Raw genomic sequence first — 18,207 nt, 5'->3', positions numbered from 1 at the left:
TTATGTTACTCTATTTGATCCTTTGAATCCACAGCATTTAACCAATTACTTGGCAAATATTACATGCTGAACATGTTGAATGAATGAATGAATGAACTGGTGGCTTTTGTCTTGTGCTAGGGCTAGTGAGAAAAGAGAATCAGTACCTGGAGGTCAATGTGGTGATAGCAACAAGATGCAGAGTTCCAAGGAAGGGACAAAAACTCAGAGCATTGTCTGCCACTCCCTACATTCTCATTTTTCCTGTGAGAACCTCTGTGATTCCCATGCAATGGAGTGGTGTATGTTTTTTTGCTCAAGGAGCCAATTCCTTTACAGAACCATTAGCAGAATCTGAGTCTGGCTCCCACAGTTCATGAATGGCATTTTGGGGAACTCTGACTTGGAGTGGTGTATCGGTTCTTTTGGAGTCCATGAATATGCTGTAAAAACTCAGAGACACCAGAGAAAGAAATTAAGATGCTCTGTATCAATTATAGAGGTGAATCCTGATCCAACCATGGCCATTAGAGGAAACACATCCCCCTTCTCTTTGGAGGCTGAGAGGCAAAGGTATGTCCTTCAGTGCTCGTCCAAATTTCTCCAAGCTGCACCTCAGGGCCTCATTCCTTCATCTCTTAGGGACCACAGTTAGCTCTGATCTCCCTCTCTCAATATTTCTCAACTTTATCTAATGGCAAAAGTCACTGGAGGAGTGGTGAATTCTGATATAGCAGGTCTAGTGTCAGGCCAGGGAATCTGTATTTTTAATAAGTGGTTCAGGTGATACTTTATGGTTTGACACGTTTTAGGAAGTGGTACTCCCTTGCTACTCAAAATGTGGTCCAGGAACCAACAGTGTTAGCATCACCCGGGAGCAAGTGACAAATGCAGAACCCCAGGCTTCACACCAAACCTACTAAATCAGAATTTCATCAAGATCCCCACAGGATTTGTGTGCACCTTATTAAGACGCTGTAACCTGGAGTTCAACTTTAATCTGAGCCCTCCAGGATTAGGTTCAGTTGAGTCCTGGGAGAATAGAATAACAAGTCCAGAGTGCTCTTTCAGCTAGAGGAGATAGTGCAGTGCTTCTTGAAATTGTAGTTTTGATTTAGGGACTCAGGGGTGGGTAGGGCCAAGATCTGCATATCAAACAAGTTCTCAGGGAAGCTGATACTTGTCTGAGGACAACACTTCCGATGGAAGACTATAGGGTTCTTTTATATAAGACAAATTCTAGGGAGCTTGTTACTGGTAAACAAGATACAATCTGTCCCTGACCTTTGGGGATTCTGTAAATAGCAAATAAAGATACTCAAGTCTAAGGGCATGGACATGATGGAAGTTCTGTTGTCTGGGGCCACTCAGGTTAACATTGAAGCAGTTAAACAATACCAGGAGCACTGGAAGCAACTGGACTTAAAGATGCTGTCAAAGAAGCAGTTTTTCCCCCAAGAGTTGACGTCTCTGTCTCTATGGTACAAGAACTCGCCCAGGAGTAGATTCTATGAGCCTAGTGGGCCCAAAAGAGCAGATTGGCCAAATTGGGATAAGGCCAGTGTGGGTGAGAAGCTGGCAACATTTCAGAGTCATCATTCCAACAGAGGAGCGACACCCAGGAAGAGGTTCTCTGGGAACCTCAGGAACCTGGGATCCTGCCCTGTGGGTCTATGATGCCACAGACTACACTGGGACTACTATGCTATGATAAAGCACATCCCACACACATACTTGAAACCCCAAAGATATACATGCAATTAGAACCAGCCTAAATGGACAATAATGTAGGAGCTTACTACTTATGGTATGATATGGTAGGCTAGAATACTAAGAAGCCATAAAAAAATGATGATACAGATATATATTTATCAATGTAGAAGATAGTTACATAAGTCAACCCAAAAATCAGATCATAAAAATGCATAAGAATGACCCGAGTATTACAAATATTTGAGTGACTAGGCATAGAAAAATACCCAGAAAAATACATACCAATCATGGGATAATGGATTTTTTTTTATCATGTTATTCTATTCTAGGTTCCCTAACACAAATATCTAGAGTAGATGAGTGGATGGGTGGATGGATAAGAAACACTTGGGTTGGACAGTCTCTTTGATTTCATAACAAGTCCATTTGAGCTGGCTAACATCTTGGAAGGGCCTAACAATGAGAATTTTCTATGCCCTCAGTAAACAAAGGAGTCTTTTTTTGCCTGTAAAGATGCTCAATAGCATTATTATTCCACAGAACACTGGGAAATATGTTTGCTTGCTTTATTTTAAAGAAAACCTAATAAAAATATTGGAGGTATATGAGTCAAGTTAAATAATACGAATATTTGGTCCTCCACCCAACCCTAATGGGCAGGCACAGTAAAAACAAAACAAAAACAAAATGGGTTCCAACCAGGAATGCAGGGCATGCATACTCTCCATCTCCGGGTCTGCTGTCTCATGTTTCCAATGGGGCTGGATCACACTTGGACCTGGCGCCTTCACTTTCTTGTCTCCTGATTACACCCCACAGGAAAAGTGCCACACAAATACATCTCAGGCAAGAACAATTATTGGAACACAAATGATAATAGGTAAATGGTTTCTCTGGCATTCCATTTTTCTGGAAGTCTCTTCATGGCTACTCTTGCTTGAAAACAGCTACACCCTGAGAATACCTGGGGAAGGCCAATTAGACCAGTTCTAGACTTCAAAGAGAAACTTACTTTTGCTTTCCTTGGAATTCCTGTCCTGGCAAACATCTTTCCTCGCCATCAGTGACGTGAACAAAAGTAGGCCAAGGAAAAAGGTTGTGTGCTCCAGTGTGCCTGCTCTGGACCTCTGGGCAGAGGGAGTTCTTCACGCACTCTAGTCTTACTCATCTGGTATGTGGGACAAATTCCTTATGGTAACAAAGAGTGTTCATTTGCCCACATCGGTCCTCACCTTTATTCATTCTGTGCCAAATAACAGACTTACAGTTAATTTTATGTACCTCTCTTTACATTATGTAGGAAATAAAAAGTGATGCTATAAGCAAAAAGGTTCCATAACAATGTTTATAACATCCATAAAGCAGTTATGTTCCATTTCCATCCCAAGTGGGTATATTGTAATTGAATTCTGACACTACCCAGAGTTAACACAGACCTCACAGGCTAAGGGTAAGTTCCTCCTAAAGACTGCCCCTATTTTAGATGCCAGCCACGAGTCTACATACATTTCTGACCAACTGGCTGTAAGTTCAGGAATTCCCACTATCCCTTCAGGGTTGATCATTTGTTAGAACAACTCACAGAATTCACTGAAAGCACTACAATTTCTGTTACAGATTTAAAATAAAGAATGCAGATCAGAACAGCTAAATGAAGAGAAACACAGGGAAAGATTTGAGGGAGCAGGGAGAGGATACTGAGCTTCTGTGCCTTTTTTGGGTAGAATCCAGGCACACTACCAACCCATCAACCTGTTTGCCAACCAGGAAGCCTCTGTGTCCAGAGATTTTATTGAGATTGCATTATGTAGGCATAATTCATTAAACGAAGCGAACTCAATCTCCAGCCCCTCTCCTCTTCCTGGAGGATGCACTGCTCCACATTTCCAACTGTCTAATCACATGGTCCATCTTTCTGGTGACCCCCCCCCCATTCTGAAACATTCTAGGGATCCACAAAGACTTGCCTCATTAGCATAACAAAACATTCCTATCGCTCAGGAAATTCTAAGGGTTTTTGAAGTTCCATGCTAGGAGCAAGGGACAAAGACGAGGTATATTCTCCATTACATCACACAATAAAACTCAATTTTATATTTACCCACATAGTTACTTTTACTGGATGGAAATCTTTATTTCATCCAGTAAAATATATTTTCAGGGTAGAATAAACATGTTTGTTTTATGAATTGGATGTGTGTGTGTGAGAAAGAGAGGAGACAAGGAAGATTCTACAAGTTGGGAGCTCAAATAACTGAGGAAAAAGAATTGCGTTACTGAGCTAGAGAACACGGGAAGAGCAAGCTTTGGATGCGGAGAATGTCAGGAGCTCACATCTGGACATAATATATTTGAGATGCCTGTTAGACATCCAAGTGGAGAGAGGGAGTAGTGTGTTAGAAATCTAGAATCTTAGGCCTAGAATTCAGGAGGGAAGTCTAAAAAGAGCTATAAATCTTGTAGTTGTCAACGTGGAGATGATAAAGAAAACCGAGTGGCCAGAAAGTTAAGGAAAATATCAGGAGCCGTGGTATCCTGGATGCTAAAGCATGTTAATTGCTTCAAGGTAGAAGGCATGATCAACTATACTGAATGTAACTAATAGGTTAGGTAAGCTAAGAACAAGGAATTGACACATTATGTGTGTGTTTTTTAAATACATTTTATTGATTGTTATTACAGTTGTCCCATTTTCCCCCCTTCACTCCCCTCCACCCTGCATCCCCCCCAGCCATATTCCCCCCTTTAGTTCATGTCCATGTGTCATACTTATGAGTTCTTTAGCTTCTACATTTCCCATACTATTACCCTCCCCCTACCATCTATGCTACTTATTTTCTACATATCATCTATTTTCTACCTACCACCTATGCTACTTATTCTCTGTACCTTTTCCCCTTCTCTCCTCCTCCCACTCCCCTGTTGCTAACCCTACATGTGATCTCCATTTCTGTGGTTCTGTTCCTGTTCTAATTGTTTGCTTAGTTTCTTTTTGTTTTTGGTGTGGTTGTTAATAATTGTGAGTTTGCTGTCATTTTACTGTACGTGTTTTTATCTTCTTTTTCTTAGATAAGTCCCTTTAACATTCCATATAATAAAGGTTTGGTGATGATGAATTCCTCTACCTTGACCTTATCTGAGAAGCACTTTATCTGCCCTTCCATTCTAAATCATAGCTTTGCTGGATAGAGAAATCTAGGATGTAGGTCCTTGCTGATGACTTGGAATACTTCTTTCCAGCCCCTTCTTGCCTATAAGGTCTCTTTTGAGAAATCAGCTGACAGTCTGATGGGAAGTCCTTTGTAAGTAACTGTCTCCTTTTCTCTTGCTGCTTTTACGATTCTCTCCTTATCTTTCATCTTGGGTAATACAATTATGATGTGCCTTGGACTGTTCCTCCTTGGGGTCTATCTTCTTTAGGACTCTCTGAGCTTCCTGGACTTCCTGGAAGTCTATTTCCTTTGCCAAAATGGGGAAGTTCTCCTTTATTATTTGTTCAAATAACTTTTCCACTAGTTGCTCTTCCTCTTCTCCTTCTGGTATCCCTATAATTCGGATGTTGGAACCTTTAAAGGTGTCCTGGAGGTTCCTAAGCCTCTCCTCGTTTTTTTGAATTCTTGATTCTTCATTCCTTTCAGATTGGATGTTTCTTTCTTCCTCCTGGTCCACTCCATTAATTTGAGTTCCAGTTTCCTTCCCATCACTGTTGGTTCCCTGTGCATTTTTCTTCATTTTACTTAGCATAGCTTTCATTTTTTCATCTAATTTGCAACCAAATTCAACCAATTCTGTGAGCATTCTGATTACCAGTGTTTTGAACTGTGCATCTGATAGGTTGACTATCTCTTCATTGTTTAGTGTATTTGTTCTGGCGCTTTGATCTGTTCTTTCATTTGGGCCTTTTTTTTTTTTTTTTTTTTTTTTGCCTCAGCTAGCCTGTTACATAGTGAGGGGTGGAGCCTTAGGTGTTCACCAGCGTAGGGCAACCCAGTCGCTGGGTTGTGACACTGTATGTGGGGGACAGGTCCAAGAGGGAACAATGGCACTTGCTCTGCTCTCTGCTGGATTTCACTCCCTTCTGCCACTTCCCACAAGCTAACTGGGCCCTTCTGGTGCTTATTCCTGGGTGGGTGTGTTTGTGTACACTGTAGGACTCTGTGGGTCTCTCAGCGAACTCTCCCGTGAAGCTGGGAGTCTCTCCCAGCACCTCGACTCCCACAGGTGTTTTCAATCAGTGTTTTAAGGCTTTATTTCCCCACCCTGGGACCCTGGGTTGCACGGTCTGTCTCACTCCCCAGTTTCACCTGGTTTATCTGCATGCGAATGTGGGACCACTGGGCCCAGTCCGCCACCACCTCGTGCACCGCGCGCCTCTACAATCCACCACCTCGCCAGGCCCATCCGCCACCACCTTGTGCCCCAGGGTCCGCCAGCCACCACTTTGCCCGCTACCCCTCTCCACCTGGCCTCCCGACTCTGCCCCTCCTACCAGTCTGGATGAATGTGTCTACTTTAACTCCTTGGTTGTTCCACTTCCATGCAGTTCAGTTTTCTGTCAGCACTGGCTGTATTTTGTTTCTAAATTGTTGTCCTTACTTTGGTTGTGCAAGGAGGCACAGCATGTCTACCTATGCCTCCATCTGGGCCGGAAGTCCTGTGTTTTTGAATTGAGTTAATTCAACCACATTTGAAGAATCTCTTTGCTATTCCCAATTTCTATGTTCTTAATGAAATGTTAAGGAACACTAAGTGGAAATTCCTGTTTGCTTTTCCTCTCAGGTCCCTGGAGGAGTTGTTGTGCAGCATAATAAATCCACAGGGTTGACTCTGAATGCTACTTCCATACTCCCACACAGGCTAGCCCCCTTCCTTCATTCCCATTTGGGGAAAGCAACACACAAAGACAGCACTGACAGCTTACGTATTGTTATAGGCACAATAACTCAACAACGATCAAGTTAACATCCCCCTATTAACTCTCCAAGATGGTACTTTTTTCATGAAAATGGTATACTAATTGTTAATTTTGGAAGAGAAGCCTCTTTTTTATTGATTTTGTCATGTCACCTGCCTCAGTTATATTTCAGAGGAAGAAAGACTAAATTATAAAACTCTCTCAAGCCTTCCATATGCATAAAAATAAAGTTTAAAAAAATCTCTCCCATCCTATGGCAACATATCTTCATTTGACATTATCTATTGGTTGCTCTGAAAGCTAAATTTAAGGCAACAATACACGTAAAGTACCTAGCAAGGTTTCTGAACATGATGGAAGCTCACTTTATGTCACTACCTTTCCCTTTTTCCCTTGTGAAATTTACCATCCTCATTCATAATACGGGGGCAAGAGTTTTTGTTTTAAGAAAACTCACACAAAAATGAATTTAATGTAAAAATAAATATAAGGGAATCTATTCAACTCCATTAGCAATGAAAGAGTGGAAATTAAAACGTTATTACACAAGTGAGATTTAGTGGTATAAACACTAAATTCTCAGACCCTGCAGCTGGCTTTCCCACTAACACACAGAACACTGGGCATTTACCTTTGGGCACCAGACGAGAGCCCTCTCTGCAGAATCTAACAAATCCCCCCCCCTCCAAAAAAAGCCCTAAAAATGCCAACATGGAGCCAACCACAGCACCCTACATAAAAGCTCAGATATCAAAACTACCAATCAGCTATTTAGACCCCCACTCTTACATAAGAGCAGACAACCAAGTATAACCAGACATTTGAGAAAAGCTTTTTAACATGAGTGACAGAGACCAAAACAAAGAGAAAAAAATAGTACCTTGGAGGAAGAATGAGCTATGCTGAGGAAATTAGATAGGATATACCAGCTGCTAAAACAAACCCATATAGAATAATGGCTGTGTACAGGATAAGGCCCAAAAGCGGAGTTCCTGATAAATAGGCTCCCCACCAAATAGTGATTTAGGGGTCCAGGCTCCTTCCACCTTTTGAAAACTTGTACTCTTTTTCATAATGAGTCCCCAAAATTATATGATGTTCATGCCAACAAAACCTGAACCTATTCCTGTTTATAACTAGAAAAGGAATAAAAAAGAAAAACAAGATATTTATCACTGAGTTGTGTACGAAAAGTAGAAGTAACCATAGTACACCATAGAGCTCAGTCTCGACTCTCACCTCCAAGTAGCATACACATATTAATAAAAATAATGTAAGCACTGAATGCTTATCAACACAGCCACACGTAACTCTGTCGGGAACATAAGAAATGGGATGTGGACATGTACAAGGGAGAGGGGGAGAGCTAACTTCTCATCTTCCATAACGAGGAACCCCGAGATGATGCCTAAAATTGAAGAACGAGAAGACACTGACGTGGTGGCATCGCGCTCTCCCAGCCGGGCCTAAGCCACACCGCACCAGGACAGCTCTTCCCACGGGTGACAATCCCGCCCGCCTCTCACTGTGTCTCGCGAGAGAGCCTCCCCACCGTGGGTACGCCGGCCACGCACCTCCAGCGGCCCATGACCTCGTCCCACTGGTCTCCCGCGGCCCCGGGAGCGCTCCACGTCCCCTTTGAGAACTCTTGGCCGAGGAGCAGTGCTGTCCTTCCGGTTCCCGGCGACCCCGCGGGTCACCGCAGGGTGGCATCTGAGGAGCCAGGCGTCACGTCGGTAGGGAGGCGAGCCTGGCGGGGCCTGGGTGCCTCATGGGCCCACCCTGGGGACTGGGGACCCTTGAGTGGCGGGCGCACGCCGCGGGCCACGCTTGAACGGGTGTGTTTGGGTGTTAGGCCGGGCCTTATGCTTTTTCTCGACGGAACCGCATGGGCCCCGGCAGAAGCTTTGGCTGAGCCCCGTGACGCAAACCAGACGAGCCTGAGGCAGCGCAGGCTTTTATTGCCTCGCCTGGGCCACTCGGCTGGCTTCCCCGAAGGCCTTTGCTGGCCAGTGGGGGACGACGGCGGGGACCAGAGGCCCTCGGTGAGAAAGCCCCCCCCTAGCAATCCCAGGCAGTGCCTGGGGATGCTGGACGGTCTTGGCGTTGAGGGGTCCCGTGGGAGGGTGGGTGGGGCAGAGCGCCACGCTTTGCAATCAATCATCGATACAAGATGTTATGTAGAGGTAAATGCTAAATGAAAAAGCTAAAAAAAATGAAGTTAAAAATCAGTTGTTTCTGAGAAAGGGAGTTTAGGGAAACTGATTTATTTTAGACCATGTAAGCATAATTTTGATTTTTTAAAAGAAAAATGGTAGAAAATACTTAAAGTGCTAACAGTAGTTGTCCTTGGGTAATGGCTTTTTAGACGAATTTTTAAAATATTCTTCCATCTGTATTTCTGCAAAATCTAAAATGAATATGAGTTACTTTTATGATTGAAATAATAAAGTTTTAAAATTATGTTTTTTATATCAAAAGTCATAAGAATTGAATGTGAAATACTTTTAAACCACCTGGTATTTTTAAGTAATAGAAAGAGTTTTTTAATTTTTAGCTATTTTTTAACTTAGAAGATGAGTTACCAAGGGGTTAAATTACTCTTCTAATTGACAGAAAACTGCATGTATTTGGGTCCTTTTTAAAAAATGTACCAGCTATGGCCTTCCTCCACTCATTTTCTTACTTTTTAATTTTTTCCTAACAAAATTACTGTCTCACTAATAAGGATTGTAATTTTTAGGGCCACTTCAAGGCAAATTTGACTAGCAATTAGAATGCTCAGCAGAATGTTAACTATGTGAGTGAAGTTCCCCCTTTTCCAGTACCATTTCAGGCCATTTGTTCTGCTTCACCACAAATTTATGAGCTTCCCAAGGTCAAAAATCCATAACCCTCTCCTCTCCTCTCCTTCCTTCTCTTCCTCTTCTTCCTTCTTTTCTTTCCTCCCAAATTCCAGACATTGAGGAAAAATAACATGCATATAATCCTTTACAACTTTCAAAAACTGTTTTATTTACATTTAATCTACACAGTACTGATTTCAGGAGCGCTTAGTCATCCAGAAGTATAACCTAGGGAGTTGTCTTTTTTTGCGAAAAAATCTGCAGACAAGGCTGAAATTGGAGGGGAAGAGGGAGCATGCTATCAACAGGAAACAGGGGAAAATACAAGAAATTTCCAGCTTGTAAGAAGATAGTGCACTTCTGGGAGGCGTTTCAGAAAGTGGGCTTTCCCTTTCTCCAGGGATAAGTGAACTGGGATGCACCCCTCTAGATCCAGCATTAGCCAGCACTAAAATTCATCCAAGGAGTTGTACTCAGTTCCTTGACTTTGGTTTGATTCCTGCTGATGTCTTCTGGCTGCCCTCACACCTGATAGTGTAACATATTAAACTTTAGAATATTTTTTTGTTTTAAACATTATTTGAGCTAGAAAAGGAAAACTGAGAGGCTATGGAAAGGTGAGTAGAAATTTTCAGTACCAATTTTTTTCTAAGACATCAGACCTTGAAGCAAGGATATGGTGTACTCCAAGAACTACCTCCTGATCAAAATATTCCCCTGAGACTTCTTCAACATAAATCAGGAGTATTGGGCCAGGTCTGGTTGTAAAACACTGGAGGCACGGAAGTTGAGAACCTCTCCACTGATTCATAGCCAACTTGGGAACAATGGTCCTCTGAAAAACAAAAATTTTTATGTTTTTTTTTAAATGCTGCCTTTGGGGGGTTAGCATAAGAGAAGAAAAATACTTCCCCTCTATTGCAAAAAGATCCAAGAAATCTCCTTGATGGAGAGAGATACAAATATTTTAATAGGGTAATAAGAAGGGCATAATTTTACCAGAAAGTCTAAATCAAGGCTAAGAAAAGACACTGAAAACTTCATGTAAAACTGTTTCCTGGTTCTCACTGTCCACTACAAACAAGTGTACTTGTTCAACAGCAGAAACATGTTTTTCCAGCCATTGTTAAGGTCTCTGTATTACGAGCATTGAACAGTATAAGGGATAGTTTTTTATTGTGTTTTCTAGAAAAGCACAAAGCCATTCTTCATATGACCACTTAGCATAATGCTAAATTTCAAGTCTGCGATTGTGATTAGTGTAAAACTAACAAGTTTATTCCAATGCTATAGTTTCTTCCTGGCCTGGCCTGATGAAGGGACAAAGCTTTATAAATATCTGTTTACTTATTTGCTTATTTGTCTTACCAGACTCTAAGCCTGTGTGAATTGAGGCCTGCCTTCATTTAGAACATCACCTAACCCAGTATCTGATGCAAAGGGGTTACGCAATAAATATAGAAGAAATGAAGAAAATAAGGAAGACACATCATTCCTCAGACTACTCCTAAATATCAGTAGTCACGACCAGGATTTTTTTTTTGTCCTTTTTTTAAAAGATTTTATTTATTTATTTTTAGGCAGAGAAGAAGAGAGGGAAAAAGAGAAGGAGAGAAACATCAATGTGTGGTTGCCTCTCATGCGCCCCCTACTGGGTACCTGGCCTGCAACCCAGGCATGTGCTCTGACTAGGAATCGAACCGGCAACCCTTTGGTTTGCAGACCAGTACTCAATCCACTGAGCCACACCAGCCAGGGCACAACTGGGATTTTTAATGGGAGCTATGGGATAGATGAAAGTCTATTTGAAATAGACTCTGGTAAGCACTAGAAATGGGAGACTGAGGAAGCCACCATGTGCTCCAAAGCTAGGTAGAAGTGAGGCCTGTTCTAACAAGTGGAGACATTCAATTGTATTCTGACCTACTGTCTTACAAAATTACCTGATAACAAAGCCGGGACTTTTCTTTCTTTTTCTTTTGTTCTTACCATTATTCTGTTACAGTTGTCCCAGTTTTTTCCCCTTTGCTCTCCTCTGCCCAACCCACCCCACAGTCCCACAGTCAATCCCCACACCATTGTCCACATCCACTGGTCATACATATTCTTTGACTAGTCCCTTCCCCTTCTTTCCACCATTATTCACTCTGCCCGCTGTCAGTCTGTCCCATGTTTCCATGTCACTGGTTCTATTTGGCTTGTTGGTTTATTTTGTTCATTAAATTCCTCTTATAAGGGAGATCATATGGTATTTGTCTTTCACCACTGGCTTATTTCACTTAACATAATATTCTCCAGTTCCATCCATGCTGTCGCAAAAGGTAGGAGCTCCTTCTTTCTTTCTGATGCATAGTATTCCATTGTGTAACTGTACCACAGTTTTGTGATCCACTCATTTGCTGATGGGCACTTAGGCTGTTTCTAGCACTTGGCTATTGTTAATAATCCTGCTATGTACATTGGGTACATAGGTTGTTTTGAATTGGTGTTTTAGGATTCTTAGGGTATAATTCCCAGCAGTGGGATTACTGGCCTTGTAAAAAGAGTTTGGGAGTCTTTCCTCTTCTTTAATTTTCTGGAACAGTTTGAGACTGTTAGGAGTTCGTCCCTCTTTGAATGTTTGGTAAAATCTGCCTGTGAAGTAATCCAGCCCAAGGCCTATGTGTGCCAGGAGTTTTTTGATTACTGCTTCAATTTTGCTAGTTATTGGTCTATTCAGGCTTTCTGCTGCTTCTTGATTCAGTTTTGGAAGATTGTATGTTTCTAGAAATGTATGCATTTTGCTCAGATTGTACAATTTCTGGGCATATAGTTGTTCATAGTAATTTCTTACAATCCTTTGTATTTCTGTGGTATTAGTTGTTACTTCTCTTTCATTTCTTTTCTTTATTTGGGTCCTTTCCCTCTTTTTCTTGATGAGGCTGGTTAAAAGTTTGTCAATTTTATTTATCTTTTCAAAGAACCAGCTCCTGGATTCATTGATCCTGTGAATTGTTGTTTTGGGGTTTTTTTTTTTTTTGCTTTTTTTTTTTTTTAGTCTCTATGTCATTTAATTCTGCTCTGATTTTGATTATTCCCTTCCTTATACTCGCTCTAGGCTTTATTTGTTGTTCCTGCAAATGCAGGGTTAGGTTGTTAATTTGAAATGTTTCTGTCTCTTTTTAGGTAGGCCTGTATTGCTATGAACTTCCCTCTCAGGACTTCCTTTGCTGTGTCCCATAAGTTTTGGGTTGTTGTATGTTCATTTTCATTTGCTTCCAGGTACTTCTTTATTTCTTCCTTGATCATATTGTTAACCCATTCATTATTTAATAATGTGTTATTCAGTCTCTATGTATTTGAATGTTTTTGAGTTTTTTCCTTGAGTTTGGTCTCTAGTTTCAAGTCATTGTGGTCTAGGAAGATGCTTGATATGATTTCTATTTTCTTGAATTTGTTGAGGCTTGTTTTGTGTACTACTGTGTGGTCTATCTTTGAAAATGATCCTTGTGCATTTGAAAAGAATGTATACTTTGCTTATTTGAGGCGAAATGTTCTGTAAATATCAATTAAGTCCATTGATCTAGGGTGTCATTCAGTGCCACAATATCCTTGTTAATTTTTTGTTTGGACAATCTATCCATTGTTGACTGTGGGGTGTTAAAATCCCCTGTGATGACTGTATTGCTGTCAATCTCCTTATTATAGTCCTCCAAGATTTTCCTTATATATTTAGGTGCTCCTAGTTTGGATACATATACGTTTACAAGGGTTATATCCTCTTATTGGACGACACCCTTAAATATTATGTATTGACCTTCTTTGTCTCTTGTTACAGCCTTTGTTTTGAAGTCTATTTTGTCTAATACAAGTATTGCTACCCCAAAGCTGGGACTTTTCTTAGAAAGTGATTCAGCAGCTTGGCTGAGACTGATCATTTTTAGCACTGAAATCCTCAAGTCCTGAGAAGTGCCTCATCCCCATCAAATCAGAGTGATTGGTTGCCCGCAAAAAATAAGCAAAGAACCCCTCAAGCACTGGGGCAGGTAACAAATCTCAAGTGATTTCTGCATCATAAAGCAAGTAAGGTATTACTCTAGAGTGGGACATTTGGAGAACAGAAAATGCTTATTCTGCCATGAATGTATCTTTCAAATCAAAAGTTTAACTTTTAGCAGGAGCATATTCTGATATCCTGCCAGGATATCAGCTGCAGAATTCACTTTGGGGTGTCTACAGTGAGATCACCTGTGGGTGAGAATTGTTTAAACATCTAGATGCTAAAGAAAGTCTGCAAAAATCAAGTTGGATTTTGGCACAATTGATATTGAGCTTTTTCTTTTTAAAGATAGTGATTAACTATGAGATTTATTCTTGAGGTTACCTCAGGAATTTTCACTAGGTCATTAACTTGACTTCCATTTTCTTTGAAGAGAGGACATTATTCAGTTTATCTAAGAGCAGAATCAAATTCTTTAGACATGAGTTCAGTGGGGTGTGGGCTGGGACTCAGACCTGCTCTCACCATTTCGTTGTTCTGTCCAGTGCCCATTCTCACACACTGTGATCTCCATGGTGTGTTGGAAAAGACTCTGGAAAAAAACATATAAGCTAAGGCTCCCCTGAGGGAGCATACAGCCTGGCCCTTAGCGACTTTTTTCATTTATCAAATCAGATACATGCTGAAAAGGCTTGTGTTCTCAATTAAGCAAAACAGAGTACCACCTTGGTATTTCTGGAATAGCTGTGTTATGGTGGGGTTTATATATGACATTATAGAATGCCCCTGTCCTGCATCTTCTGGAAGAAGTTTGTTCTAACACATTTTCTTTTTTAATTGTCTAAATAACTCAAGTTTTGAAATACATAAGTAGATTCTGATGACCCAGCAAAATGATAGAACACAGCACAAATTACGTAACAGGTCCCCAGACTTCCTTGGTAGGATATTTCAGCCATTGCCTGAAGAGTTCACCTCTGAATAAACCTTCATACTTACAGTAGTTGATTACTCACTCAGTTTAGCAGTAACTGCCAATAAAGAAATTTTTGGCTGGAGATTTAGACAAGTATAAATCAGTCTTACATCAGTTTTACTCAGCTTTATGTACCAAATAGCATACATTTCTTGAATGCAAAAATTAAAATCTTGATATTTTTATATCAGAGGCAACAATCTCCTGATACATAGCCATTCATTGCAGTTACCAAAGGCCATTGTAATCACGGTGCTGCCATAGGACCCAGTTTTCCTTGTTTATAAGTCATCAACAGACTTGGCCCTTTTGGAGTTTTATGTTTTAATTGTGCTTTTTCTGGCTGAAAGAGATAATTTAAACTACAAGGAGGAGGGCTTGAAGATTATGTTTAGATGCTGGACCAGAAATTAGAAAATATCACTAGGACCTATAAAGTACCCACAGATTAACACGGGAGTTATTGCAGAAAGTGAGGCCAATATATGACAACTCTTTCCTAACTGTAAGTGTTTGGGAAAGCTTGAATTAAAACATAAGAAATGCTAGGAGAGAGGAAAAAATATTCTGGAATAATCATGTTTGTTCTCTCTGAAAAGGTATATCCCTGGTGAATTGTTTGTAACCATAACCTAAACCCCTGTATTTCTCATGGGTCAGCATTTACTGAACAAATGTAAGAGGACAAATGATTACCATTCCCCTTCTAAGAACATCTGCTTCTAAAGGAATTTTGGCAGAGTTTACAAGTGATGTCAGACTGCCAGGCACAGAGATTACAATCTGGCTAATTCTTGCCCTGGCATTCCTACCCCCAGGGGAGCCTTGTCTAAATCCACACAAGCCAGAGTTTAAAATGGATTACTATACATTCTCACTAGAAAACAAACAAAAGTTTGGAAGCAGGAAGTGCTGAGAGCTAGAGTTTTACTGAGTCTCTTAAATATTTATATTCAACATTCTACAAAATGTACCATCTGTAAAGATGTTTGGGAAAATAAAATAAAATTCCAAAGAGAAACATTTCAGTCATGTTGTTCACCATCAACAAATATTTATTGAAAAACTAACTTTTCAAGATATAAGGACCCAGCAGCCTCTTCCTTTATTGACCAAGGCAGGTCCACATTGTCCATAGAACAGTTATCTTTCAGACATCTATGAACCTAATTGGAATTTTATAGGATCCTATAGTTACTTTCTGTTCATCACCTTTCACTGGGTCTTGAGAAATTTGATTAAGAGATTTTGATTGGCCAGCAGCTCTAACAATACTTTTGATTGAGATGATTCATTGTTGTGAATATTTTTAATATGAATAGAAGGAGATGGCATTTGGGTTTGGTTATAACCTATGAAACAATGGTTTAAGGAAAGGCAACTCTTTTGAAGTTAAGAGTTGATGCATAAGAGAGTCATTGTCCTAAATTGATTGGAAACAGAATTAAATGAAAGGCTTCAGTGAAAAATGAAAATTCGTTTTAATGGCCAAAAAAAGAAGGGGGTTGCTTCAGGATAGAGAGGAACGCACCATGTGTCCATGCTTGGGCTCCCGGAAAGAAGTAATGACTCTCCAGCATTTGTTCTTTTTCCAGGTCAGAACTGGGTGAGCTGAAAAACCAGGGTATACCTTAGAGACGTTTTTATAGGATGACATGTAATCATATTCTATTTCAGTTGCTTAATCATTATGTTTTGACTATCCATCAACACTTCACGAAGTCAGATGATACACTAAAAAATACTATGTCTCTAGGAATCAAGAGATCTGGGTGGTAAGCTAGTTCATTTGACCCTAGGCAAATCACTTAACTTCTCATTCCCTACAAATTTCTCTTTGAGAGTACGAATGCCTATTTTAGGTTCTTTACAGATTTATTGTGATTGTGAAATAAAGTGATATAATGAGATATAAATTACTATAGCCATAAAGTAATTTGTAGTAACATCAATGAAAAGCATATGAAAAATGTAATTCACCATTCAAATATAAGGTATTAATATCACACACATCAGTTCTAGTGGTTTATTTTAGTTTTATGTTCTGACAACTTGCTGTAATCAGTTCCCTTTCTGTCTTTTAAGAGGTCAAGGGCATTGGTTCATTTCAGTGAATGACAATACTCTTAAACTGATCACCATAGAAAAATGGATCTGCTCTCTAGACACCAATTAACATAGTAGTAACCCTTGTCAACTGCCAAGTGACCAGCACCACTCCATCACCCTCTCTTCCGCTTTCCATTCAATTAAACAGGATAAAGGTTACATAATTGCAGCAATGTGCAGAGTTAGGTTTGCTTTGTTTTCTGTAAAGCAGAGGCCCAATTAACTGTTAACCGAGACACTGAAACAGCACAATGATTACACTTCCCCTTCTCTTGCAATTAGACAGTAACTGCCCAGCGAAAACCACATACGCGCGCACACACAAAGTATGATAGCACAGGAAAATCTGACTCAATAGCAAAAGAATGTTGTTCCCCTCTTCCAAGTAAATGCAAATGTGTATCTCATTATGAAAAAACTGTCCAGGAGGGTTGGCAGCCTCTGGTGTTAAGGAGCCTGCTGACTTGCCATTCACCAGCCCCAAAGGTTCAAGCAGGAACTCAAGGGACCTATGAATAGAAATGATAGAGGGGTTTTTGTTATTGTTTTTGTTTTTGTTTTTTTAAGAGTGAGGTATTGAGAGCTGGCTCCCATTCCATAGCTATGGGCCTTCCTTTAAACATAAACAGCAGCAAGAGCTGAGAATGACTGCCATACTTGAATGTCAAATAAACACAAAATGACAAGCACAGATTTTTGGCTTTCTATTAAAGCTTGGTTTTTCAACAACCCCTTTTGTTGCCTCTAAAGACAATGGTCTCAGTGTTTCTGAGCCAGATCCCCAGGACTCTGAGCAGAGCCTTCTTTGCCGCACCCCAACCCAATTTACTCTGCAAGCAAGACTAGTATCCCCTTTGGGTTTGAGAGCAAGCCACCCCTCCCCTCTTGGCCCACTGCTAGAGAAGCATTTGTTTATTGAAACTAGGGGAGTGGTGTATGAAACTGGCTGTTTGCAGCCCAAGCCCCAGAGTAGTTTGATGAGGAGTGTGCTCAGTGGTGTCTACTCAGTTAGATAACAGTAGCTTAACTGTGCAATTTGTAATGGACTCAGTTGGAGGGTTTGAGGACTTACACACTTCATTAGCTCATTGTAGATTTAAATTTTTGTAATTAGTGTTTATCATTTTGGCTTTATGTCGCTGAGGGGTAGCAATAATTGACTTAACTAGATGAAACCAATGGACTTTTTACTCTCCTTGCTGTCTTGCAGTTAAAACAGCTTCCAAATTCTCTTACATGGCTGAATAAATGTCTCAGGTGTTTCCACAGGTTAGCATCTCAGTGCAGACATATGAGCCACTGAAATAAGAAGCTGTCTGGTAATGGATATCACCTCCTCCCCAAACATTGATGGCCATTTTTTGAGCCTCCACATCAGGATTGCAAAGTTCTGCTGTAGAAGCATTTAAATACTGGGGTGTTTGTTTCTTAATTCTTCTCCTATAATCTCACAAAGGTTGTCTTTGCTGATGTTTAACCTCAAGGAGAATTAGATTCAAAATTGTACACTAATATTTTAATTATTGTTTCTATAACATAATGAACTTCTAATTATTTGCTTAGATCAGTGTAGTAAGTTAGTAAGAGAAACGATTTAAGCATAAATAAAGTGGCATTCATTACCAGGTTTCTGTCACCTCCATATTTGTGACAATAACCTAATACACTTAGTGCCCCTCAGTGGTACCTT

At 40.4% G+C, this 18,207-nt stretch overlaps 1 protein-coding gene across 1 annotated transcript in view; it reads left to right on the top strand.

Annotated features, from left to right (window-relative positions):
* The first annotated feature begins 8,193 nt into the window (after positions 1-8,193).
* LOC114505981 (ATP synthase F(0) complex subunit B1, mitochondrial-like) overlaps positions 8,194-18,207 on the top strand; it is a 37,040-nt gene continuing 27,026 nt past the window's right edge. The window contains 1 exon segment of the mRNA XM_036009436.1: positions 8,194-8,652. Within this exon segment, the coding sequence (XP_035865329.1) occupies positions 8,194-8,652 (459 nt within the window).

This window comes from Phyllostomus discolor, chromosome 9 (genome assembly GCF_004126475.2).
Source record: "Phyllostomus discolor isolate MPI-MPIP mPhyDis1 chromosome 9, mPhyDis1.pri.v3, whole genome shotgun sequence".
NCBI classification, from domain to species: domain Eukaryota; kingdom Metazoa; phylum Chordata; class Mammalia; order Chiroptera; family Phyllostomidae; genus Phyllostomus; species Phyllostomus discolor.
This window is presented reverse-complemented; position numbering and strand designations above follow the sequence as displayed.